Source organism: Diorhabda sublineata, chromosome 3 (assembly GCF_026230105.1).
Source record: "Diorhabda sublineata isolate icDioSubl1.1 chromosome 3, icDioSubl1.1, whole genome shotgun sequence".
In the NCBI taxonomy this organism is placed as follows: Eukaryota; Metazoa; Arthropoda; class Insecta; order Coleoptera; family Chrysomelidae; genus Diorhabda; species Diorhabda sublineata.
This window is the reverse complement of record NC_079476.1, coordinates 6699075-6726618: the sequence shown is the minus strand read 5'-3', so window position 1 is coordinate 6726618 and position 27544 is coordinate 6699075. Positions and strand designations below refer to the sequence as shown.

At 34.3% G+C, this 27544-nt stretch overlaps 2 protein-coding genes across 10 annotated transcripts in view; one reads left to right on the top strand and one right to left on the bottom strand.

Annotated features, from left to right (window-relative positions):
* The window catches only part of LOC130441901 (serine/threonine-protein kinase ULK2), a 119502-nt gene that overhangs the window by 71396 nt on the left and 20562 nt on the right, over positions 1 to 27544 (bottom strand). The window lies entirely within an intron of this gene.
* LOC130441903 (titin-like) lies at positions 1750 to 25760 on the top strand. 2 transcript variants are annotated; one of them, XM_056775760.1, is made up of 6 exons: positions 1750 to 1869; positions 12044 to 12086; positions 18832 to 18876; positions 22588 to 22810; positions 22911 to 24269; positions 24387 to 25757. In XM_056775760.1, the coding sequence occupies exons 1-6, from the start codon at positions 1823 to 1825 to the stop codon at positions 24671 to 24673; spliced, it is 2004 nt and encodes a 667-aa protein (XP_056631738.1). In that variant the 5' UTR covers positions 1750 to 1822; the 3' UTR covers positions 24674 to 25757. The 2 variants fall into 2 exon arrangements, with proteins under 2 accessions (XP_056631738.1, XP_056631739.1); XM_056775761.1 differs by having other exon boundaries at positions 1773 to 1869; positions 22914 to 24269; positions 24387 to 25760.

The following is a 27544-nucleotide window of genomic DNA, read 5'->3' as shown; positions in this document are numbered from 1 at the left end:
TGACGTCACACCTCGCGAAACAGCTGTGTTTGTTTATGACAGTCAATTGTTTTTTTTAATAAATAATGAATTACTCGTATCATAAATACTGTATAGTGCCCCAATGTGAAAGTACAACGATAAAAACGCCAGATAAATTATTGATATACGTTCCAAACAACAAAGAAATACGAAGAAAGTGGTTAAAAATGGCAGGGAGGAAAGATGCTCTTACTTTATCAACTAATTCCACAAATTATTTCTGCGAAAATCATTTTGATGTAAGTATCAAACAAAACTTGATGTATCTATTTATAAATGTATAGTAAAAAGAATGAATTTTGCAAAATCTACCATAATATACCACACATAACATATAAAATGCTATGACTTAATTAAGTTAAAGTTATTGAAACTTTGTATTCTCTAACCTCGAAATCAGTTAAATATTTTAATTCCACAGTGGGTAAATGCGACTCTCTGACTGGTAACTGCTAAGTTTTAACATTGCAAAAAATTTGTCAAGAATAGCGGCGTCAATTTTGGGCAAATTACTGCAGTTTGCTTTGTTAAATCCTGATTCCATGGCAAATTATACCTGTCTTTCAAGATTAAACTAAAAACGAACACTTTATTAATTTAACAATAATTGCTTGAAAATTCGAAATAACTGGTCACTTTATAGGAAAATGACAGCTACAACAAAGCGTTTCGCGAGGTGTGACGTCACGCTATTCTGATTGGTGTTTAATGTCACGTGATTAAACGGCGCATTTGGTCGATTTTATTTTCCAAAAATATCATTAATCTTTAATTATTTTTGTAGAAAAATTGTTTTTTTATTTACTAATTATCATGGTTAATCATTAGAAACTCAAAGGTATCCGATTTATTCTTAGTGGAAACAAGTCTATTATCTGCGTACACACTCAGTCCAACACACGCCACCCGACGCCACGCCATCCCACTTGGGACGATTCAAAATTCTTCGATGAAAGACGTGTGAATGACCCTCTCTTGCCTTTGTATTCCAGTCTATAGAAAAGTTTATCGCATTGGATTTCTATTAAATATTGACTCGAAATGCAACAAGTACGCGACAATATTATTTCTTATAGAATATACATTCTGTACAATATAGAGATCAGAATATTATAGAATAAAATGAGCGTGTTGTCACGTGGCGTGTTATAAATGTGTACACAACAATGTATCACGTGAACCAACGTCGCATGGCGTGGGGTGGCGTAGCGTGTTGCTAGTGTGTTACAACATGAACAATAATCGAAGTTAGAACGACTATTAAAAACATTAAGGAAGAGAGAATCAGTTAGACCAAAAAATGCGATTGGGTGGGAGAGAACTTTTTTTGAAAATATAACTGGTTTCGGTGGACCAGCAGTGCTATATTTCTACCATATCTCCAAATTTCGCCTAAAATGTGAAGTACAGATCCAAAAATAGAAATTGTCTGCTTCCTATGGACCCATTGGGGTTTGGAAATTATGGGTTTAGATGAATAAACGAATATGGTGGCAAACAGTAAAATCCAAAATAATGAACAGTTTTTGGCAAGTGTATTAATCACGTTTCACAAAAATATGCGGCGATATGATATTTAAAATTATTTAAAATAACCGATGACTATACGGATTTCGTTATAATAACGCAGAAATATTTGTTCACCATTTCAAAAAGTATCACCTATCACATAGGTAAATAAAATATATCTTATCTTATCACAGGTAATCCATTTCATACTATCACTGGTAACACTTATTAATTATTCAGTTCGCTTCTGCATTTCATAACGTCAAACAGGCACATCGATCTTGGTTCAAAAATGTTCAAACCTAAAGTTATATTGTTTTTTCTGTTAGTTACTCTCAGGTAAGTAAAAATTCTTAATGATCATAAATAGTGTTGCACAATAGTTGGTTTTTTAAATAAGAATCCCATGTCGAGCATATTAGATTTTGATTGGGTGTTTAAAACTAATATCTACCGTAAGTTGACTGAAAATTTGTGTCATCATTGATACCTTTGAGATTACCACTCCCAATATTACATATATTCTACGAACCATCTTTGCAAATAGATTAACATGTTTTCTTTACATTACATTACATATTTTATTGACAATATATTTAGAGCCTACTCGTCAAATTGAGGAACACATTTATCATTTTTTATATGATGATGGTGAAAATACTCAATTTTATCAATTATATAACAATCATCGAACTTTTATTAAATTTTATGAAGGCTAATTTTACTGTAAGTGGACTTTTCACTCAAGAAACATACAAGCTTCTCAGTTGCATCGTAAATTTAGAACTGCACAATTTACGAGGATGGTCCCAGAAGTACTTGGCCCAATAAAGAAAGTACAAATATTTTAGAAAAACATATATTTATCTTTCAATTCAAATTTTAATTCATTGATTTTGGTTAATGCAATAACGTGTGAGCTGGTGCATTGTTTTCACCTTCTTCTTAGAGGAATGCGGCCGTTTTTACTTGATTTCTTTACTTGAACGTTGCAATAAGTTCGCATAACACTCTCCGTGGATAGTTTTTCCTTTTTCAATATATCCAATGAAAATTACTCCACGCGCTTCTCAAAAAACCGACGCCATGACCTTTCTAGGAAATGGAGCGGTCTTTACCTTCTTTGGAGCCGGTTCTCCTTCTTCAGTCCAAGTGATGGATCCACGTTTCATCCACGGTTATGCCACGGCTTTTATTTCTGTGAAAGATTGCCAAACACTCTATAGAAACATTTTCACGAAGCTACTTTTGTTTCAGAGTGAGCAAACGCGATACCTACCTTGCACACAGATTTCTATGCGATGTACCGCACTTTTTGATCTTCCTATTATGTCTGATCATCCAGTACCTCTTTGTGAATTTTCTTCAACATTTTTGGGGTCGTCACATCATTTGGTCGATCACTGCGATGATGGTCTTCGCAGGTTTAAATTCCTGCTACCCAATATTTTACTGTTGATAACGAGGGAGCAGTCTCACCCAGAGTAGAATCAGCTTTTATATTGGTTGGACTAACGTCCTTCAAAGTATGATCATGACCAATTTTTTTCATGTTTCCAAATTCACGGACAACAGACACTAACCAACGTGGCGTCTTCAAACTTGCTACCGCCAGGCAGGCCAGGTACTTCTGGAATCATCCTCGTAAATAAATATGAAACGAAATAAAACAATTTTAGCCGTGACTTTAGTGCCGATTTTCTGTAGTATTTATTAAGCTTAACCTCGGTGTGAATGACGATTTTATTGAGCAATGATTGCGAAATTCACTTTAGTCCATTTTCCATCTCAAATCACGTGGTTGTCTGATATCAATTGCTTTTAAACACAAACTAAATGACGCAGCTTGTTCTGTTTTTGACAAGACACAAATAAGAGATGTCCATTAACACGAATAATGTTTCCGTTTTAGTTGAGAGGCGGGAAATTCAAAAACTCATCTATTAATGGCGCCGTTCTCGTGTGACATATTTCTATCTCACTTTAGAACTTATTGTTATCAAATTTCAATAGTACGTCCAATGTTTGTCTCGAATTTAGACACTGGAAAGAGTAAGGACGTATGGAAATAAGAAATAAAGGGAATAAATCAAATTTACTACACATTACAGAAGATCAACTGAGAAATAGAAATATGGATAATGAAGTAAATATGAAAATCCACAATACAATATATCCGTAAAACTGGAATGGTCAATTGGTCAAAATCACTTTTTTTGACAGAAAAATAAGTTCTCATGTAGTGCCAGTTTAGTTCTGCAACATTTTACGTTCGAGTAGCATAAGCAAAAAACTTCTGAGCTAACAGTAGAAATGCTTCATACGCCAAACGCTCAATACTGACTCAGATCGAAATTTAGATAAATGTTCAATTAGTGCAGATATTACAGGGTGGACCGATAATTTTCGCACTATTATAACGTAAAAGCCGTGCGGTGAGGGGATCGGCACTGCTCTCGCTTGGTTTTTCGCGTTTTGGAAACGGATCGCCTTAACAATGATTCTTACGTCGTTACTAGCCGTCTATTTCGATCGTATTACCAATAACACAACATTAATCAATGCCCATATACTACGGAATAAGATCGAAGGACTTGACAGTATTGACCTCCTACTACTATCCATCATTTAAATCGGATCTTGCACAGTCAGATTACTATTTATTCAGATCAATGGAGGAATTATTGCACGGGAAAAATTTTGAATCCAAACGAGATGTTGAAAATTCAGTGCGACAATTTTTTGAATCTAAGCCCAAGAATGATGTTACCAAGGTCTCAAAGAGCTAGCTCAAAGTTGGATTGAAATCATAGAATACGAATATTAATTCTTCCTTTTTTTATGATTATTATATATTCAAAGTAAACATTGGAAACCGATATTATTATGAGACACCCTCTATGGAAACAAAATTAAATAACGATTCTAGAATATTTGATTTGACATCATTTCTGCCAAGTGGACGTGAAAAATTTCCTTACTCAATGAAAATTAATCAAATTTAGTGGAAAAGGAGGTTATCTAGATAAAATTATTCCTGATATCTTTATATAGAGTTCCAAAAGTACAAGGCTTCATATCAAGCCTCAAAAGTATGTATTTGTGCAAAAATATTAATTTTCCGTTGAAAATCACAGTGTTCTGTAATTTAATTAATTAAAGTTAAAGTGATTCACCTGCTTATAAACCAACAACGTATCAACGTGAAGACCAGAACGTAAAATGAATATTTAAATAGTCACGGTTTTCTACATAAAACTGATTCGAAGACATGATCTTATTATACAAATATACTTTTTATTAGTTAAAAAAAATCTACACTGGCCGACAAGATTTTCGTAACACAGGCGAGACCTATATTTTTGAAAAGGAAATACCCGTTAAATAATAGAAAAAGTATTTATTAAGCCCTAACACGTATCACTTTTCAATAGCTTAATTATTCCTGTTTACATTAGCAAGTAGGTAATTTTATGAAGGGGCGGTTAATATCAGTAAATTTTATGGCCGAAAATATACCTGAACTCTATTATTCAGAATAATAAACATAAAAATAACATTAAAAATTAGTATTCTGTTGAGTTTCATAGTAAGTGGCTCTCTGTTCACAGTGCAAAAAGTGATTATAAAGACGAAAATTTTGAGTCAAATGCGCCGCAGTTGCAAAACTTCTCCTGACAAATTTTGCTATATTTGTGGAGAATTTATGGTGAAATCGCAAGCCAGGGCATTTTCCGAAAATAGGAAAAAAACGTATTTCAAATATTTTGGTACTTTAATTGGAAACCAAGACAAGCAGTGGGCCCCCTTCGCATGCTGTGTTAGTTGTAGCGTGTTATTGGTGCAGTGGATGAATGAGAAGAAAAAAAGCATGCTTTTTGCAATTCCAATGGTAAGGCGGAAACCTACTGACCATTTTAACGACCGCTAGTTTTGTCTAACAAAAACTGAGGTTTATTCTAATAAAGGAGAGCACAAGATCGAGTATCCAAATTTGCCGTCTGCTATACTACCTGTTCTCCATAACGAAGATTTACCAGATTGCGCCTTTAGATCCGCAAAATTTTGTTTTAGAAGATACTGGAGACAAAGTATCATCAGAAAGCTACGAAGAACAATGCACTGACCCTATTTTTACTCCAAGTACCAGTTTCGGCTAACTACATTTGATTGTTCAAAGTGAGTTGAATGATTTAGCACGTGATTTGGAGTTATCAAAACAACAGTCTGAACTTCTTGCTTCCCGTCTAAAGGAATGGAAGTTGTTAGCCAAAGAGACAAAAATTACGACCTTTAGAAAAAAAAATGCTACATTCTACAGTATGGAAAATTATTGTTATTGATAGTCGAATGAAGGAACTTGATATTGAGCATAATCCCAGTGAGTGGCGCCTATTTATTGACGCGTCTAAATACAGTGTTACTACCCAATGGAAATTTAGAACCATCTATACCAATTGATCATTCTGTGAAGATGAAAGAAACTTATGAAAATATTCGCTTGCTTTCAGATAAAATTAACTACAACAAGTATAAGTAGCAGATATGTGGGGACCTGAAGGTGATTGGAATTTTAATGGAACTTCCGGGAGGGTTTACGAAGCATTGCTGTTTTCTTTGTCTATGGGATAGTCGGGCTGTGATCAACACTATGTTAAAAAAATTGGGAAGCAAGAAGTGAGCTTCAACCGAGATCTCAAAATGTACTTCTGCCCCCTTTCACATTAAACTTGTATTGATGAAAAACTTTCTAAAGGCTATGGATAAAGGGGGTAATGGATTTAAATACCTTAGAGAAGTCTTTCCTCAGTTGAGTGATGCCAAATTAAAGGAAGGTATTTTTATTGGACCAGACAGGGACTTAGAACATGGAACGCATTTGTTAGTGTATTGAGCGGATTTTTGGGCAACAATATGAATTCAAACTTCCAACAGTTAGTTGATGAACTTCTAGACGCCTACAAATCCCTTGTGCCAAATGTCATTGAAAATTCAGTTCCTCCACTCCCATCAGACATTTTTTCCACCAAGATATTAGAACAATGAAAATTCGGTATCAAGGACGATGGGATTTGGCCATGATGGGTGATTACTGTTGGTTTATAAAAAGAGAGACTGCAACCCCTCGTAAAAGTAGAGCTAATTGATATTTAAAGTTTTTGTGATTAATAGATGTGAGGCATGTTTATTAGATATAAACTATAAATATTGTCAATATATACGATTTAAAAAACGTTAAATTATTTTCTTAATAAATATTAATTATTTTACCAATGAATATGATTCTATAAATGTAACTTAAAAACCTTACATGTTACAATTATTTTTTTCATATTATCTTATATTTATAGGTCCATTTTATCATAATATGGTAATCATTCTTGTGTTACTATTTTTTTTTGTCGACTATTGTTATTTTTCTCAATTAGATTTTTTTACGAAAAGGTACTAGTCTCAAATTTCCGTTAAAAATATCACTTCCGTTCAAAACTTGAAATATTTGTTAACGTTTACCAGATTTCTATGAATTGTGTAGAGGGGAACATTTGAAAACATTGAAGATTAAAAAAATAACATTCCCCTCTGAACAAATAAAATTTGACTTATTTGTAACAAGTTGCAACTATGACGTTTATTAAAATATGTAAGATAATGGTTATCAAGATCTTCTTGAGTGAGTATTTGATAAAGTATTATAAATGAAGCTTACATAACATAAATCATATCTATATAGAAATAGTATGATATTAAAAAGTGAATCTAAAAAAATATTTTATATATAGATTCGTAAATATTAGGATAGTCCTTTCAATAGTTTGTTAAGAGTTTCGAAATGAACAACCTCGAAGTTTTTAAAGCTCTAAAAAGAAAAATCCCGTACATTCAGTAAGCATTGGTCGCATTCAGCGGACGTAGCGCTTAGCAGATGCTGTATAAGACTGTAAATTTTTACTTTTTGACAGGTGTATTTTTTCCATAGATGCTATATTGTTTGTTTTTTGTTTAGTTTATTCAAACGAAATTATTTTTATTGAACTTAAAGAGTGATACATTAGGTGGTGGTACTTTGCACCCAATAACTTTTATATGTATATAAAAACGGACATTATAATTCTTCAATTCGTTTTTCTCGTCCTCAGGACCGAATTTAATAATTTGTTTTTCTAAGAAGGTTACAACTTAACGTTTCATCATAGAACACAGTTGATTTAACAAATTTCTAGTGTGGTTTTGACTCAGTTTCTCACGTTTGAGTTTGAAGCGCTTGCATGAACGATTCCGCTGAGGTTTTACAACAGTTGCACAATGGTTTCGACCGCTAAATGCGACCATTGTCACACCATGAGGGTAAAGCGTCACCCATCATTAAATGAGACATTAGAACATCCCGAAAATATTACATAAATGTATTTATATCAATGCATCTAAATGTTCTTTATTTTAGTTTTTTTAATAATTTTTGGAAGATAAAATTTGACGTTTCGACTTTTCTTTAATTCTTTATTATCATATATTTATATCATTTTACATCAGCAGTGATCATACAAAGTTTTTTCCAAATTAGTGCAGTATTTCCTCGCAATAGATCAAACATTTCCTTGACAAAAGTAGCTGAACGGTTCAAAGCATCAGTCAAAAACAATAAAAAATATTTATAAATAAGGAGTTTTCCAATAAGGACTTGAAAACTTTTTTTCAAAATAAAATGAAAACGATTTGAGATATTTCAAAAACTTTATTATCGGGTTGAAGTACATTCAAAACATTTATGAATGGATCTCGACTTCGCTTATATGGCCAACGCGGGCACGTTTGCAGCAGTTGATTCGTTGGACCCAATTTTCCATGACTCGGCCATACATTTCGGCCGAAACGGCTGTTAATTCGCGTTCAATGTTGGCTTTGAGCTCTTCCAACGGCATAGACCAATGACTTGACGTAGCTCCAAAGAAAAAAATATAGAGGCGTTGAATCGCACACGAAAAAGGCGGCCACTCCACCGGTCCATTTCTTGAAATAACACGCTCATCAAACTTGTTCTTCAATAAATCGATTGTAACGTGTGCTGTGTGGCGCCGTCCTGTTAAAACCACAAGTTTCCAAGTGTCCAAGTCCATATATTCCAATTCATTCTCAGTGGCGACCACTATCGTCGACGGAAAAATATGGCCCTATGACGCCGCCGGCATGCAAACCGCACTAAACAATTATCTTTTGTGGATGAAGTGGTTTTTCATTAAACACATCCTATATAGAATTTTACGATGGTCCCAGTATAGGCCCAGACTTGGGTCAAGTAAGTACAACTCTGGCCCTAGCTTGGAAGCCATTTTTGGCCCAGACTTGGTGGGATTCTGGGATGATAACAATGTCCCTCGCTTGATTTGCAAGCCTGGACCTGGCCTAGTTACCTAGATAAATCCAAGACTGGTCTACAATCCTGGATCAGGCTAGTTGCTAGTGAAAATAGATTTTTAATATATTGGTAATAAAATTATAGTTTTATGACAAGTTTCCATGGGATGGCCGACGAAAGGTTAAATAGAGTTCAGCCAGGCATGGCAGACTATAGAATAACCGGGGCTAAGTTACCCAGACTTCAATCAGGCTTGGGCTATTTTTGGTTTGCCAAGGTCGAGTTTTCCAGCGTTGGTCCAAGCTAAGCCCCGTCGTTCAAGTCTGGGGACTCCTGCTTGGTATGTGGATTTTCATCGGCCCAATACCTCATATTTTGTTTGAGCCAGAAATGAGCTTCGTCATTGGAGATAATCCTGCGATGAAATTGATCATCTTGATCCTGATCTTGTATGGGTGTAAAGTAAGATCCTTACGCAAAATTCGCCATAAAGTAGTCTTGGCGATGCCCAACTCTTGATAACGACGTTGAATTGACTGATTTGCTACGGACGTTTCAACGGCAGCGGTATTTTCGACACTTCGACAAACCCGTGGTCTCACTGGCACGGCAACATCACACAAGGAATATGTAGACTCAAACTTTTTCACTAAAATTGTTACTGCCTGTCGAAAATTACGACCGAAAATCGGAGTTAACGCTCTTAAAGTAGCGACCACCGACTCCGAATTTCTATAGTAAATTTTTAATATTTGCAGACGTTGTTCAGTCGTGTACTTCACCATGAAGAAAAGGTTATGTCTACTAAATAACCTGACAGTGAGAGTTCGACATTAAGCGAAAAGGTGCGTTCACAAACTAAATTCACAATTGTAAAGTTCCTATTGGAACACCCAAAATAATTTCCTTTGTGAATAAATGGTGAAAAAATTAGATAATTTCTAAGAACTAATGGGAAATGAGGGAAACTTTGTCCTAAATAAACTACAGTTTCATATCTGGTGACATATTCAAAATAAAACTACGGAGCATAGTGAACAACTGGGACCGTGTATCCTCGCTTTTTAGCCATGAGCGAAAAGGATATACCAGTGCCAGTTGCGCAACGCATTATTATTCGTTTTTTGGTTAAAGATAAAGTAAAATTGGCAAAAATTACTCGAGCAATTTAAGGATGAGTGCTACTCCAAGACTCAAGTGTATGACTGGTGTTCCGCTTTCCGAAAAGGCCGAGAAGAGAAGTGGTGGCAGACTTGCCACTTGAGCGACATCCTAGAACAACTGTTACCGATGAAAACGACAATGCAGTAGAAAAACTCATTTTAGAAGTTAAACGCGATATCGCTGAAGGATTGGACATTAGCATAGGTAGTATTGACCAAACAATACAAAAACGACTCGGTAAATAGAAAATTTCAGCCAGATGAGTGCCAAGACTTTGTTTTAGTAGAAATTCACATACGCTGAGAAGTTTGAACGCGTATCCTGAAGTAGTATGAAAAAGAAAGAGAAAATTTATTGCACCGATATATTCAACATAGACGAGACTTGGGTAAACAACTATATTCCGGAGAGGAAACACGCGTTTATGTAGTGGAGGAAGAAAGACAAAGGTTTTGGGACATGAGAGGAGTAATTGCGGTTGATTTTATCACTGAACAACAAACTGTGATCGCGCAGTCCTATAGTAACTTCCCCAAAAACATTGTGAAACTTGTCTGCGTTACAAACGTTGAACGAATTGGATTGAGAAACAGTGGAACGCCCTCTTTATAGTCCCGATTTATCACCATGCGAAAATTATTTGTTTGGTCCATTGAAAGAGGCACTTGGCAAACTACGATTTATATTTGAACCACCTTTATGACAACAAATATGAGGATTGCTAATTATATTTTTGGCCTAGCAATGAAAAAACTCTTCGATTGAAGTAGCTCTAACTTATACGTTTTGAACGCAAAGTCGGCTTTTCCTGGTAATGAAAATCGTTGACTACGTTGTTTTTATAAATATGTGTGACTTGACGTTATTGTTAAAAATATAATTGTTTGAACAGCGCAGCGGTTTGTCAGCTTTCATCGCCATAATGAAGGATGATTAGCATCTTTAAAGTTTTCCAAATTTTACAATGACTTATGGCAAATGATCATTTGGAGCTGGCCGTTACTCTAACGTTAATTTACCACATGATCGAGAATGACAAAGAAACAGGAATCTATGTGCTTCGATGAGTGTCTGCCGCTTAAAACTTGTTTTGCATTTAGTGCGTCTTGTTAGCTTTACACAGTTAAGTGCTTTCTTATTATACTTAGAACTATAGTTGATCAGCTGATACGCAACCTATGTTCTTTAGTTTAAATATTTCAACGCACTAGTCGATACGAGCAATCTTCTAACTATTGGTCGCAGGGCCGGACTAAGATTTATAAGGCCCGGGGCTAAAGTAATGACGGGGCCCCCTTAAGGAATTCGAAAACCCGGAAAAATTCACAAAATAATATCAATACGTTAAATTTGTGGTATTTTACAATTATTTACAAATTATGGGGCCCTCTTGGACCTGGGGCCCGGGGCTATAGCCCCCCCAAGCCGCTAGCTTAATCCGGCCCTGATTGGTCGGGTTAAGCGATATCCAACGCGACCAATTTTTTTACGGAAAAATGAGCATGTAATATTTTGTTGATGATGGTAATACTAATTACCAAAATACCTCCATCTCAAGATATGATCTTGGTTAATAAGTTCAAGCACAGTATAGTTAATTCTGGGTAAAGCGACTTTTGGATGGTCTTTACGGTTTGTGTCTGCACTGGGATTTGATTTTTTTGTTCAAAATCTTTTGGTTGCAGTTTTAAAAATTTGAATTTTAGTTACGATATAGTGAGAAAAATGATAAATATATATTCAAGACTTAGGGAAAAGTACCAGAGGTAAATTACTGACTTTCGTACACGAGAAAGGGAATAGAAGAAGATGCAAGTGCCAATGAATAATATTTAAAGAACAAGAAGTTCAAAATACTAACAGAATAAATCATGCAGAAATTTTTAGTATGCCATACCTAAAAAAACGTTATAAACGCAGAAACAAATTACGAATATTTAAAATAATTTTACTTCTACTTAATATTGTATTAACTAATATTTGTTGTTTCAGATTGAGTAATGGACAAAATTTCCTTGGAGACTCCATAGAATTTGTAAGTACTGATATTAAATATAATATTAAATAATCATAACAGTTAAATATTATGTGAATAAATTATGAATTATGAAAAATTTAATATACAACATTAGTTGGTCCATTCAATCTTGCTTATTGAAAAATATTGATAATATACAAAATCTCCCTACGAAATAATTAGATTTCTGGAGTTTTCGGAGAAGAAATTATAGAAAATCTTATAGTACATACATTTTTTTTCCGAAGTCGCATTTCTGCCGTTTTGATTCAGTTATGCAGTGATTAATCGATGATATTATATCGACTCAAAAAAATTCTTTTTATGTTACACAAACTGCTCTAAATAATGATCTGAATCATCAATTCGTTATTGTTTCTGTTCCATTGTAAGAAAATACGGCAGTCGTTTAGAAAAACAAACTTTTTCATGCTCATATAAATATGTGATTAAATGAATTTTTTCAATTCAGTTCTGTACACGTAAAAAATTTGAAAAATTCATTTTCCTAAACCAGATTTGAGCTCAGGACCCGCAGTTTCAAGGCACGAAACAACAACAAATCATGTTTTTGATATTTTCTGTTGAATTGGGTTGAAAAGTCAACTAAAACTGGATTTAGAAAATGAAAAGGCCTTTTCTTCAACACTACCAGAAATTAGAAATTAAAGAATCTGTTGAAGTTGCCTCCTCAAATTTATTGACAGAAAAGTCAAGGAAAGTTTATAATATGGCCTATGAAACTTTTGTGAACTAGTAAAAGGAAAACAAAACCATTTTCTGAATCGGCTTTGTTAATTCACTTCACTGAATTATCCACATAAAATGAAACTTCAACGCTATGAATTTATAAAAACGAAAATCATAAGGTTTTCAGCATAAAAAGCGAAAATTTTTTCTTACAAAGATATCAATAACTTTTTAACTAAAGCATCTGATGTTAAATACCTAGCAACAAAGGTGAGATATTAAGTAAATCTTTCATGTAGTTATTTCACTACATTTTGTAATTTACGGTTGCTATTGGTATCAACAAAAATATTTAGTAGTCGTGGATAAAGTATCGTATTCTACTCACTTATAATGAGTTATTATTAACGCTCGTGAATAATAAGCTTCATTGTACCCTCGTGAATAATACAGGGTAATAGCTTTTGATAGGGGATTGTCTCCTGAGTCAAACGGCATGGAAGCTTCTTTTAAGAAAAGTCGAAAAAGTTATAGGTAATTATATGACCTTATGGGAAATTATAATATACAGTAAAATCGATAGGTGACGTAGATAACAGCGTCTCTGCACAAGCACCACACAACGATCAAACTTAACTAATCAGAACTTGATTAAATTAACGAAGTAGAAATACAAAATCGATAGCAAAATTCAATTTATTCAAAATGAGAAAGGCACAATATAATTAAGTTCGAAAGTCTGTATATTTGCGACGGATAGCAGGAAGAAAAGCCTCGAAAAAGTCGCGTTGTTCTTTGCGATTACGTCTGTGGAAGAAGCCTTTTACTGACCTCTACTGAGCCTTAATACGTTGAGAAATTTCCCATTGGGTTATAATGAGACACATAATTGCCTATAACTTTTTAAGGGGTCGTTTTCTAAAACAACTTTTATACCATTCTACTCAGGAGACGATCCGCTATCGAAATATCTACAGGGTGTTCTGGGACTGGTTGAAAAAAATTCGGGAGTGGGAGTGAGTAGATGACGTGAAAATAAAATGTGACAACCGGTACAATCTAAAGATAGCAAAAATGAATTTTTCAATAGATTTTTTAACAAATAGGTACTGTTTCTTTAACTGGATAACATCTATGGTTTGAGAGATACGTAGACGGAAACCGTTCTGAAGAAAATTATCATAAATTATTTATTTATTGAAAATACTTACAGGAGGTATAAAAGCGCAATCAAACATTACTTGCTGAATTAATGAGTAAATAAATAAACATTTGTACTACATACTATCGAATATTACTTCCATCGTGACACTCTTCCAAGTTCAAAGAAATATTGCTCGTAGACTCCGGAAGCGTGTAGAAGTGCAAGGTGTCCACTTCGAACATGTATTATATATTTTTCTCTTTATAACGAACGATTTTTGTCTACATATCTCTCAAACTATAAATTTTATCGAGTTAAGCACCCACTTTGTTAAAAAATCGATTGAAAAATTCATTTTTGCTATCTTTAGATCGTAAAGGTTGTCCCTGTAAAAGTACGGATTGTTAACCATTGGGCATGAGCCGCCTCTGGCCTTCAGGTAGTAGTACAGAATTATTTATTCCCTAAAACACACTAAACAAACATAAGTAATCATTCATCAAAAATTCATAATGTTCGAATGTATAATTTTGAAAATAGTTTCACAACTAAGAAACGAGGGGGTCATATGAAAAAAAAATCACATCATATATTCACACCCGAATTTTTTGCATCAAGTCCCGGAACACCCTATATATTAATAAATTCTTACATATCAGACTTTTTGATCGGAAACTCTTGGTAAGAACCACAACAATTTAAATAGCAATCCTCTTACACTTATATACAAAATATTAGTCTTATAGCTTGTCTATTTGGAAAATTCTATTTTAAGATTTGAACCTAATACTCAACTTATTAGTAAAAATGACTAAGTGTTTACACATAATTTCTTTATCCTTCTGATTAATATCTAATCAATGTAATTTGAATATATTCAAGTATGGTATGATTTATTCGAAATTGCTTTTGAGAATGTTATAATAAACGGTTAGCTCAAGAGGCTAAATTGGCAATTACTTAAACATCATAGATACTTATTGCATTTCAATGTTTGATTGGTAGGGAGAATTGAAGGTTATAAGTTTCCTTGATGATACAAAGTATTTTATTTTGATATTATGTATATTTATTCATCATCACCTTCAATATAAACCCCTCTTCTATCTTTAAATCGTTCCATGCGAATCATCCATTGTTAGAAACAGTATAGGAAGTCTTTCAGCCAGTTCCTTCAGGACCTGCGCCGCTTTTACGTTCAACGCGTCCAGCTCCAAGTCCAAGACTTCAAGTCGCGCGGTGCAAGCTGCGGCGAATAAAGTGGGTGGTCTAGCACTAGGAGGTTGTATTTTCAAACTTCTGTTGTTCAAATATGTGGATTTTTACGCATAAGTTTTACACGCACTTTTCGCATGTTACAATTTTCAAATAAAATTTTTAGATATTTCATCCGTTTTTGACGTGGAAGTGCGACCCGCATGTCAATCATCTTCTCAGCCATTTTATAAAGGTTTGAACCACTCAAAAACATGTGGACGCGACAAACAATCATTGTAATATACTTTTTTCAATGAATTATAAGTTTTAGATGCAGTTTTTCCAAGTTTTACGTCGATCATTTTTACGGAATAAAAAACAGCCCCTATTTAAACAAATGCTACACTGGTTTGTCTACAGACACGGTAGACATCGCATTCGAAAGAGTAGGTATCAGACTAAACTAAATCCATTTGGTTCACCAAAACCAAGTAATCATGAAAATTATTTTTTACTTTTTTGGATATAATAAAAAAATAAGGCAAAGCCAAGTTTCATCTGTTACTAAGCCCGTATTACATTCGAAAGATCTACCAATCACATCCTGTGCATCCCGGTAATTCGAGTGCAAATATACTAGATGACAATGGAAGTGATGTTGAAATCAAATCGATTTCTAGTGATTTTGACAAGTTCTAACTTCAAGAAAATACTACACATTCAATTAAACAAGCCGAATTGAATGTGTAGTATTTTCTTCAAAGCAGATCTTCTTAGTCCCCGCTTACAACAATGGAGCTTATTACTTCCAGACTCAAAAGTAACGTTTTTCAGAAACAGAAGCAACGTTAACTCAGAATTGTTCAAAAGAGATTGTGGGTATTCTTATCGTACTGATATCCCGGGACTTTTTGAAGCAATGAATCAACACTATGATAAAACAGAGTGTTTAGAGTTGGCAGGCAAAAAATTGATCACATCCAAAAATCAATAAAGGCTGGTTATAGTGTCCCATCTCCCGACCAGCGAGGCAAGCATACAAATCGGCCTCACAAGATAGCTGCAGTTTTAGAATACATCGAAAGTCATATTAGAAGTTTTCCTTTCGAAAAATCACATTATTGAAGGAATAAAAACATTCACAAAAAGTTCTTGTCCCCTTTGCTTCCAATAAAAAAATGTATCAACTTTATTTAGCAGGGGTCCATAATGATGGAAAGCCTGAAAATTTCAAAGTCGCCGAGTGCAATTATCGTCATATCTTTTCTTCAATTTAATTTATCGTTTGGTCATCCAAGAAGCGACACATGCAGCACCAGTGAAATGGGATAAGGCAATGAAAATCATGCTGCAAGCTATCGAGAAGCATTGGATTTGCAAAGATTTGACCGAGAATAATCCAAACTGAGAAGGGATGTTATTTATCTTACAGTAGACGATGCCTCTTCCTAAACTCAGTGTGAGCAAGGCATTCTATTTGAGGCAGATGTGGTTCTATAATCTCGGTGTGCACATCATTACTCACTCAAAGGATTATGCTCAATTTTTTACGTAGACTGAATACGTTGCTTGTCGGGGAAGCAATAAGGTGGCTAGCTCTCTACTAACTCTAATCGAATTTGATGACTCTTTGAGGAGTACAGATCATTATCTGGCCAGACTCTTGATTAGGCCAGAACAAGAATGCGACAATGTTATTCCTGTACCAGTAAAGTTATTGAGCATAAATTTCCCGAAGTGGGTCATTCTTATCTTGATAGTGATCGAGATTTTGGAAGAATCGAAAAAAATGTGAAGAAACATGAGACCATATTCCTTCCGGTCCAATATCGAGATATTATACAGAGCAGACCTCCCAAAAAAGCTCATCAATCGAAAAAAGAACATTCTCATTGAAAAAGTAGCTTTCAGAGATGAAGTAAAATGGATAAGAGTTGAGGAATTTGGCTCATACCTGTACAAGGATTGCTACGATCCGTAGACTACTTTCAAGAAAGTCAACCTGTCCAAGTTGAAGAAGTTGACCTGGAAAGGACCACTGAAACCGGAGCTAGCTTGACTTCAGAGAAAATTCAAAACTTACAGCAACTTCCTTACATCAAAAATGAATATAAATATTTTTACAAATAGGTTATCAATAAGATAAATGGAAAAAATCTCTAACCATGATTATAATTTTGCATTAATTTTCTAGTTATGTTTTTACAGATCTGATCATTAAATATTTTGCTTATGTAAATGTAAATTTAGTTAAATTTTAATGGAATGGAACATGGAAATAATAAGTTTTTCACTTTTATTTGACAAGCTACAACTAAGTCAACAAGACACAAATATTTTGAATAATGAAAATACAACAACATGCAAAAAAACTGCGGATTGTATTATGTAGAGAAAAAGAGCAAGTTAAAAACTTTAAAGCTGATTCCACTTATTTGTCTCATAACATCTTCATCCACTAAGCTCTTCGATTATTAAAGAGAGCTGTGAAACCATGCGTATTTTAATTATTTTAATGAAGTATGAAGAGCACCAATGGAAAATGTGCGGTGACCTCAAGATCATCAGTATGTTATTGGGATTACAAAATACTGTTGTTTCCTTTGTTTGTGGGACAGTAGGGCAAAACTTCATTAACTAAGAGAAGAATGGCTTATTCGGAATAAATATATTCAGGGCAAAATGAACATTAAACACGAGCTGTGGGTAGATCCCAATAAGATCACTCTAACCCATCTACAACATTTACACATGAAAAATTTTGTTAATGCGTTTGACGAAAACAGAAAATCTGCTTGGAATTCATAAGGGTAACGTTTTCACAAAGATTTAAAGGTTTTTGAACAACGACTACAAAGATTTTGGGATGAAAACATATTAGGTTGGTTTATTATAAGGGAAACTAATTCAAATAACTATAAAACGAAAGGAAAATTAGTTATTTTTAATTTTCTTTAGTATTAATACCAAAATTATGTATTTCAGTGTTAATAAATATTTCTTAAACCAGATGTGACAGACTTTTTTACTTATTTTTTCTGGATAATTCTACCTAAATGAATAACAAAATAAGAACTTTCATCTGGGCTTTAGAACTCTTTGTGCCCTTTCGAATGTTAGAATATTGGGGTTTTAGTTTACTTTTAACCATTGCTCTTTTTTTTGTTCTCCATTCATTTGTATTGATTTTTTTCCTTTGTTCCTTCTTCCCGTACCTACTTCTAGCAAATTTTTCTTAGGTCTCCTTTCCTTCTTTGCTATTGTCATTTTTATCACTAGGTTTTGTGGTGTCCTTCTTTTCATGTGTCCGCACCAGTTTAAACATTTATCAACTATTTTGTTTCCTATTGGTTCCTGTTATAATATGACATCAGTTCTTATTCTGTCCATCCTCATTCTTCCTGTTATTTTCCTTAGTTGTTTCATCTCTGCTGCTATCATTGTACTCTGTATCTTTTTGTACATCATCAAAGGAGTTAAAAATGATTATTATTTCAAATTAGAATGTAATTTATACACTACAGATGGTTGTGTCTGCCTCTATATTGGTCGGAATATATTATATAACACTTGTTAACAAATAAATGAAAAAAATTACCATTCCATATTCATTTGTTTCATAAATATAAATAAAAATGGGACGAATTATTTTATCATTGTTATTTATTTACTTAACGTTTCATCCCACTCCGCAAAAACAAATAATCTTTATCTGTTTAATTCTATTTACAGAATGCGCCTGAAAACTATGATGACTGGGAAGCCGAAAATATATACGTAAGGTTCAATATTCTTTTTAATATCTACATAATTAAAAATTTCTTATTTCTTAGACCTTTTGATTCTTATGTTTGCAAATGTTCTTGATTTTAGGTCTTTACTGTTTCAAAATTAGTTTTTTTCTAATAATTTTCAAAAGATATATAAAAATTGACGTTTCGACTAATTTTAAATCTCTTAAGTCAAAATATATTAGTCGAAACGTCAATTTTTATCCTTTATAAATTATTTAAAAAAAAAACTAATTTTGAAACAGAAGAGACTTAAAATCAAGAACATTTAGAAACATAAACATAATTGAAAATAGTTATTTATATGAGGGCCGTTTTGTTTTCAACCTCCGATCGCTCCGTGCAGACGCTACACGTGCGAAGAAAGCGACTGCGAAGCTTCGCACTACATACTTCGCCATTGTTGACATTCAGGTGTCAGTTGGCGTTGTGCTCCAGCCACGTAAACATGTCCGCCATTAATGATGCTCTCGCCAAGTGCGATTGGTTTTCTACAGGCTGAAAGCCATTTTGCTGCAGAAATCCATCGGAGAATAAGTCGTATTTATAGGGAAAACTTCATGAGTGATAGTGTTGTGCATAATGAAGGGGGCCAAGGACGCAAATCTGTCGTTTCTTCTTCTTCTTTCTTTGAAGAGGGTATTGAGAAGCTTGTCTACAGATATGACAAATGTCTCAATCTCTTCAGTGATTATGTCGAAAAGTAACTGTAAGTGTACCAACTTTTGGTAATAAAATAACTGCCCTCATACTATAAGAGATGTAAGTAACATATACTTACATCCCATGAATTATGTAATATTTTTCGTAAAATTTACTCTTGTATTTTTATTAATTTAATTCCATACGTTTCGCATAAAATAATGGACAGATTTGATTGGTTTCTATAGCATCATAAGCATCTAAGTTGGAATTTTCGAAAACGTTTATAATATTTATATTGAACACACTGTTTATACTACCACTACACTGGTCGTTTACCTTCAGTCTCTGAAGATGATAGCTTGGTATCGAAACGCGCGTCAGACAGCGTAATTGTGAGTGTTGGTGTAGTTACCTACGTTCTGTAACATCTTTTTTATCATCTCCGCTCTGATTTGCACAAAATTTAATAGCCCATCATTTTGTGGTACGATTTCGTGAGTGATGCCGGAATTCTAGCCCGAACTTTTCATTCCACAAATGCTTGATAGGATTTTAGCTCGGGCTACGCACTGGCCAATCCGTTGCGGTAATTTCGACAACCTGTGAATACTGCTGTAGGGAACCTGCAGTATGCGGACGGGCAATGTTCTGCATTAGGATGAAGTTTTCGCCAATGAAACTTGCGTAGGGACGTAACCCCCTAAAGTTTCTCCTACGTATAGGTTCACCGTTCACCCGCTCCACCGCCAGTTTCAATAAAAACCAACTAGGTTTTTGCTTCATTGACATGCCCGTCCAAACCATCCAGAAACCTCCTCAAAAGTCACATTTTCTTTTATGCAAAACTCAGTGAATCTTTCTCCGGGTCTTCTGTAGACCCGTCTTTTTCTGGCGTTACCATTGAGGTACATTCTGCTTTCGTCTCATAAGGGAACGGAGCCCCATTGTTCGTCAGTCCTATTAACGTGTTCTCTGGCAAATCGTAGACGGGCTGCTGGAATTAATTTGGGGCCAGTAGCTAGCCTTTTTGGCTCGAAGTTAGCTGCCTTAAGTCTTCTTCTGACTCTCCAGCCACTCACAGCCACTCCTCGCGTTTCTCTGAGCTCTTGTCGGACTTAATACCAGTGACGGTCCGGTTTCTCAGCGATATGCTGACAATGAATCGTCATCCCTCATAGATGTATACCTTGTTTAAACGGATTTGAGTCTGCGATTAAAGTTACCAGTCTCTCGGTAACTACGGTAATCTCTGGAAACAGTACACTGACTCATGTTCGCTGACTTTGACCTTGTCACATTAGGGTGATCGCTTAAGCAGCTTTATCACTTACAGGTAAAATTCTTATTGCTAGCCATCAAACATCAACGGAGATGTGTATCTGTTGATACTTGATGGCTAGCTGATAATGATAAATCAGGTAAATAACCTCTTATAAGGGTATAATTAGCCTTATTGTGAACAAGCACAATAACATATTGTTGGACTGTGGGAGCAAGAAAAATTACAATTTTGTGTGTAGATTTTTTGTCGGTGAATTGCGATTGCAGGGGCGTCGATTTTTTTTTCATGAGTGTGGTTGTTTAATATTATCCACGAATATAAAGAAAATTATGAAATTTCAATTTGCAGAAAAGTATAGTGAATAAAAGTCGTAAAAAGATGAAAATTGTATTGATGAAATGTGGGTAAATACTTGGCATATAAACAGCATTTGTGGTTTGACGAAACTAGAAAATGAAAGACACGCTTTAACGAGGAAATATTGAAAAATTCTTAGCCTACTATAGAACCAAGCAAAACTTCAATGTTAAAATATTTTATTACTCAACATATTCTCCTCTTAATTGGATACATTTATTACAGCGAACCTGCAACGTCACTAGACCTTTCAAGTTTCTTCTTGCTCTGCAAACCAGACCTCCACAGCTTTTATTATCTCCTCATTGAAAGAAAATTTACGACCTTTTAAACTTTTTTTCAGTTGAAGAAAGAGATGATAGTCGGAAGGAGCCAAATCTGGTTAATCAGGAGGGTGTTCTAGTAATTCAACCCCTAAATCATGAATTTTTTGCATGGCATCATGAGATTTGTGTGCTGGAGCGTTCTACTGCAAAAAAAATCATGATTACTCTATGGCAATCCCAAAAAACTGAAGCAAGAACTTTTCCAGCAGTTTTTTGCACTCGAAACTTCTTAGGTCTTGGAGAACCAGAGCGTCGCCATTCCATCGATTGTTGCTTTGTTTCTGGATCGTAGAAATGTACCCAAGTCTCATCCATAGTAACAATTCGGTTTAAGAAGTCCGCATCCTTTTCAAATAGAGCACAGATCGAACACGATGCTTCTACCCTTGCACGCTTTTGGTCAACATCCAAACATTTGGAGATCCATTTTGCAGCAATTTTTCTCATGTCCAAATTGACGTCAACTATATGATGAACGCGTTCGTATCAAATAATCAGTGCTTCAGATATCCGTTTTAGCCCAATTCGACGGTCTTATAAAATAATTTCATGAACTGCATCGATATTTTCGGGGACTGATGCAGAAACTGACCTTCCCGATCGGTCATCATCTTCAATGGAAATTTACCTCTTTTGTAGCTTGCAAATCACAATTTCGGTGGACATATTTCTTCTTTTAATTTATTGCGTACTTCTTTGACTTCTAACTTTACACTTACACTTCAAAACATTACAAAAGTTATTGTTCGTTGCAATGGTAACGCAATATTTTGTTTATGCATGAAACTGATCTAGGCTAACTAGATATCAATACATCCTTGTATGTTATAAGTTTTGGATCTAAGATTATTTTATGGAATCTTTATTTATTGAAATTTTCACATATAGATAAACTTATAATCAAATGACCTAGTAATTTGAAAATAGTGTAAACACGAAATATTCTCCTCATAACGCGTGCGCATTTTACTCGGCTGCATACACTGACATGTTCTAATGAGCCTCAATCAACCTTTTTTTACAATGCATATAACTGCATTTTGTTTTTCATTTTGGAAATCTTCATTAACAAGTATTTTTTCTTCAGAATGATATATGGGATGAAGAGGATCAGATATTTTCTGAACAAAAGTCAACTCAAAATATGCTCCAAATGATATGTACGGATTACGATTTAATATACATTGGTAAATTGATCGATTGTGAAAATATCAAAATTAAACACAAAAAATTGGATTTCACAAAGAATCATCAAATCGGTAAAAGAGAAGTTAGTGAAGATAATCTGGAAGAAGGTTCCGGAGATGACGGTAAGATTATAATCGAACCAATCTTGAACAAGTTTTATTTTATTATAGCTTCAAAATTTGTGTTAAACAATATCTAAATGTTCTTATAATTTATTTTTAGCAGGTTTAGAAGACGAAGAAGACATAGCGGAAAACGACAATTTACCTTCTAAAACCCAATTACTTTCGTTAGAACCAAGTGTGGAAACAAAACCAGAAGAGCTTCAAAAATTAGATGCTAAATCAGAACAGGAACCACAAGATGTAGAGTCTTTAGATGATAAGGAACCGAATCTCGATAAAGATGATTTACAAACGGTTAATGCTGTCGAAAACGCAAAAGCAACCCAAGACGCTCAGTCATTGATTACACCAGCTCAAGAAAACAATGACTCTGTTGATTTAGAACAAATAGTACCAAAATCTGAACAAGAAAAAGATGATAGCAAAAAATCATTTAAAACTCAATCATTGATCGTTCCAGAAAAAGCAGAATCAGCTCCTGATATGCCTGAAGAAGACGAAAAAATAGAATCCCCGGAAGTGAAATCCCCAAATTTACAGCCACCACAAGAAGAAAAAGTAGAAGATACACAAAACGTTGAAGCAGAAAAACTCGAACCAAGCCAAGACGAATCACCTAAAGTTGAGCAAAATGAGAACGTACAACCAATTCAAGAACCTAAATCAGTCGATTCCTCAGTTGCCGATGCTCAAGAGAATATTAGTTCTGTTTCCTCAGATAATATTGAACCGAAAGGCGTAGAATCAACCACAGCAAATGGAAAACAAGAGGAAACAATAGAAAAATCGGAAAAAGAAATTAATAATAATAAATCATCATTTGAAACTCAATCTTTAAAAATTCCAGAAACACCAGAAGCAAGTACAAAACTAGGGGAAACATTCCCTGAAGAGAAATCACAAAATGTAGAACCTCTACAAGAAGAAAAAATCGAAGAAACTCAAGACGTTGAACCTTCAGAAAAACCAGGACTAACCCAAGAAGATTTACCTAAAGTTGAACCGATTGATAACTTACAACCAATTCAAGAAGCTAAATCAGTCGGACCTTTGGATGCTGATGCTCAAGAAAACAATAAATCATCGTTTGAAACTCAATCACTGAATATTCTGGAAATTCCAGAATCCGTTTCAAAGGATACGCATAAACCTGAAGAAACTAAGGAAGCAGCACCAACTCCTAAACCTGAAGAAGCGAAAACCGAAGGAGCAAAAGAAGAAAAACCTAAAACGCAGGAAGTGACAAATCCTCAAGAGCCAATTGTGAAAACATCTATCAAAGATGATAAATCTAAATCAAGTGAAACAGCAGTAAAAGTTGAAGAAAGTGAGAATAAAAAAGAAGGTCAAGAAGAGATTAACCCGCTTCAAAGTGGAATTGCGATTTTTAAAACTAACGCTAACATGGAAGATACAGATAAGCAGTTGGCAAAAAGTAAATCCAACGAAAGCATTAGTAAGTGTATAATTCTTTTTGACTTACAATTATACTGTTATAGACAAACTAGTACTTCCTCTTGCTATCAGCTTGTAACTTTTACACGCAGAATATTATAATGACATTGTTTTCCAGAGTCTACAGCAACTGATGCAGAAGAACCAAAATCTGGAGCAAGTGAAACCCAAGAGACAAGTAAAAAGAATAATACTTTGCTGTTTGTAATATTTGGAGCAGTTTTAGTAGTAGGTGCAGCAGCTTTTGGTTATAATTTTTATAAGAAAAGAAGCAACAGAGCTGTGGCAGTTAGTACCACGGAAAATGGTACTTCGAGAACGGATCCTGAGGAAGGTCGCGAGATGAAACCTTTAATGAAATCACCCGAAGAGAATAATTCTGTTGAATATAAAGATGAAAAATGATGTTAAACTAAAGATTACGAGTGAACTTAGATTTTTTGACATTTTAAGTTGTGAGTTTTCACATACATTTTACCATAGACTGTTTTTATACATAATTTCTAGATAGCTTATTAAAAAGTGCAGAAGGTTTTATTAGAATTTTTTTGTTTACTTCAAAAATACTTTGAGGACTTGCGTTATTAGAATGATAATTACCCCTGGACAAAATTAACATTAAATAATGAGTTGTCATCGAGTGTATTTACTTCTAGTTTCATATAAATCATTTCCCTTTTTTCTGGAAATGGAAACAGTAAGTTTAGAAAATGAAACACCAGTTTTAAACGAAATAATTTAGTCGCCAATTGTATTTTCTTCTATTTCCTCGACATAAGTTGTTATTATTCTTTTTCTTACTTTATAGCAGAGCTGTGATTCAAGTCATTGTTAACAACAAGTGTTTAGAGTTGCTCTAAATTCTTGTTTTTAATGTTTGAAATAAATCTCAAGTGAATTAAGAGAAATACACTTTTAAGTTGATTGATAAGATGATTCATCTTATCTAATTTATTTCTACTTCACGTCACTGATACTCATCCTTTTCGGTAATTCCATTTTTAAAATTTTCAGTAGAATTACAACACTAATATTTTTTGTCATATCTATTTCTCAAAATATATTAAAAAAAATGAGAATTTACCACTTGAAAATATGTTAGTCATAAATTTTTTATATGTTAATTTTGATCAGATTAGGAAAACATGAAAATATTTCTAATAAGTGTAATTTATTTAATTATTTTTTATGAACAAAAAAAGATTAAAGTTCAGATACATTCCTTTATTGTTTTTTTAATTATTTACATTATATTAGGTGTACGAAATAAGGTTAGTTCTTATTTCCTGTCACTTGTCTTTTATCTATACAAGTTGCAGGCATTTTTAATATTTAATAGATTGCATTGGAGGAGGAGGTAAGTGGACATGAATTTTGGATGATTTTGACGTCACGAAATAACAAAAAAATACATTGTTCTTACAGTGAACTGACCTTAACGTTCAGCAAACATATATAAACCTAAAGAAAGCATTTAATATGGAACTAGCTTTTACCCGCGGATTCGCTCGCTTCGAATCCATTAAATAAGTATCAGAAATCATTATAATAGAAAAGAACGAACTCTGTAACTATATTAGAACCTGAGATATAGATCTTTGAATGTAGAAAAATTGCCAAAAACCTACAAAAATCCATAACTCCACATTGAATGTCCGCGCCTAGCTCCTCTCCAACTCAACCGATTTAAGTGTTCAAAAACTCAAAGAAAGAAGGTGTTTCAGCGAGTGTTTTTAAATCATAACGAAGTCTGTAGCTATATTAGAACCTGAGATATAGATCTTTGAATGTAGAAAAATTGCCAAAAACATACAAAATCCATAACTCCACATTGAATGTCCGCGCCTAGCTCCTCTCCACCTCAACCGATTTAAGTGTTCAAAAACTCAAAAGAAAGAAGGTGTTTCAGCGAGTGTTCTTAAGCCAAAACGAAGTCTGTAGCTATATTAGAACCTGAGATATAGATCTTTGAATGTAGAAAAATTGCCAAAAACATACAAAATCCATAACTCCACATTGAATGTCCGCGCCTAGCTCCTCTCCAACTCAACCGATTAAAGTGTTCAAAAAGTCAAAAGAAAGAAGGTGTTTCACCGAGTGTTCTTAAGCCAAAACGAAGTCTGTAGCTATATTAGAACCTGAGATATAGATCTTTGAATGTAGAAAAATTGCCAAAAACCTACAAAAATCCATAACTCCACATTGAATGTCCGCGCCTAGCTCCTCTCCAACTCAACCGATTAAAGTGTTCAAAAAGTCAAAAGAAAGAAGGTGTTTCAGCGAGTGTTCTTAAACCAAAACGAACTCTGTAGCTTTATTAGAACCTGAGATATAGATCTTTGAATGTAGAAAAATTGCCAAAAACCTACAAAAATCCATAACTGCACATTGAATGTCCGCGCCTAGCTCCTCTCCAACTCAACCGATTTAAGTGTTCAACAACTCAAAAGAAAAAGGGTGCTTCAGTGAGTGTTCTTAAATCAAAACAAACTCTGTAGCTATATTAGAACCTGGGATATAGATCTTTGAATGTAGAAAAATTGCCAAAAACCTACAAAAATCCATAACTCCACATTAAATGTCCGCGCCTAGCTCCTCTCCAACTCAACCGATTTAAGTGTTCAAAAACTCAAAGAAAGAAGGTGTTTCAGCGAGTGTTCTTAAGCCAAAACGAAGTCTGTAGCTATATTAGAACCTGAGATATAGATCTTTGAATGTAGAAAAATTGCCAAAAACATACAAAATCCATAACTCCACATTGAATGTCCGCGCCTAGCTCCTCTCCACCTCAACCGATTAAAGTGTTCAAAAACTCAAAAGAAAGAAGGTGTTTCAGCGAGTGTTCTTAAGCCAAAACGAAGTCTGTAGCTATATTAGAACCTGAGATATAGATCTTTGAATGTAGAAAAATTGCCAAAAACATACAAAATCCATAACTCCACATTGAATGTCCGCGCCTAGCTCCTCTCCAACTCAACCGATTAAAGTGTTCAAAAAGTCAAAAGAAAGAAGGTGTTTCACCGAGTGTTCTTAAGACAAAACGAAGTCTGTAGCTATATTAGAACCTGAGATATAGATCTTTGAATGTAGAAAAATTGCCAAAAACCTACAAAAATCCATAACTCCACATTAAATGTCCGCGCCTAGCTCCTCTCCAACTCAACCGATTTAAGTGTTCAAAAACTCAAAGAAAGAAGGTGTTTCAGCGAGTGTTCTTAAGCCAAAACGAAGTCTGTAGCTATATTAGAACCTGAGATATAGATCTTTGAATGTAGA

What these genes read in the sequence shown, in the direction of transcription:
- LOC130441903 (XM_056775760.1), top strand. Translation starts at nt 1,823, where the DNA reads ATGTTCAAACCTAAAGTTATATTGTTTTTTCTGTTAGTTACTCTCAG. An exon ending in TTTCTGTTAGTTACTCTCAG is followed by an intron (nt 1,870 to 12,043) that starts GTAAGTAAAAAT and finishes TTGTTGTTTCAG; the next exon opens with ATTGAGTAATGGACAAAATT. An exon ending in AGAAGGTTCCGGAGATGACG is followed by an intron (nt 22,811 to 22,910) that starts GTAAGATTATAA and finishes ATTTATTTTTAG; the next exon opens with CAGGTTTAGAAGACGAAGAA.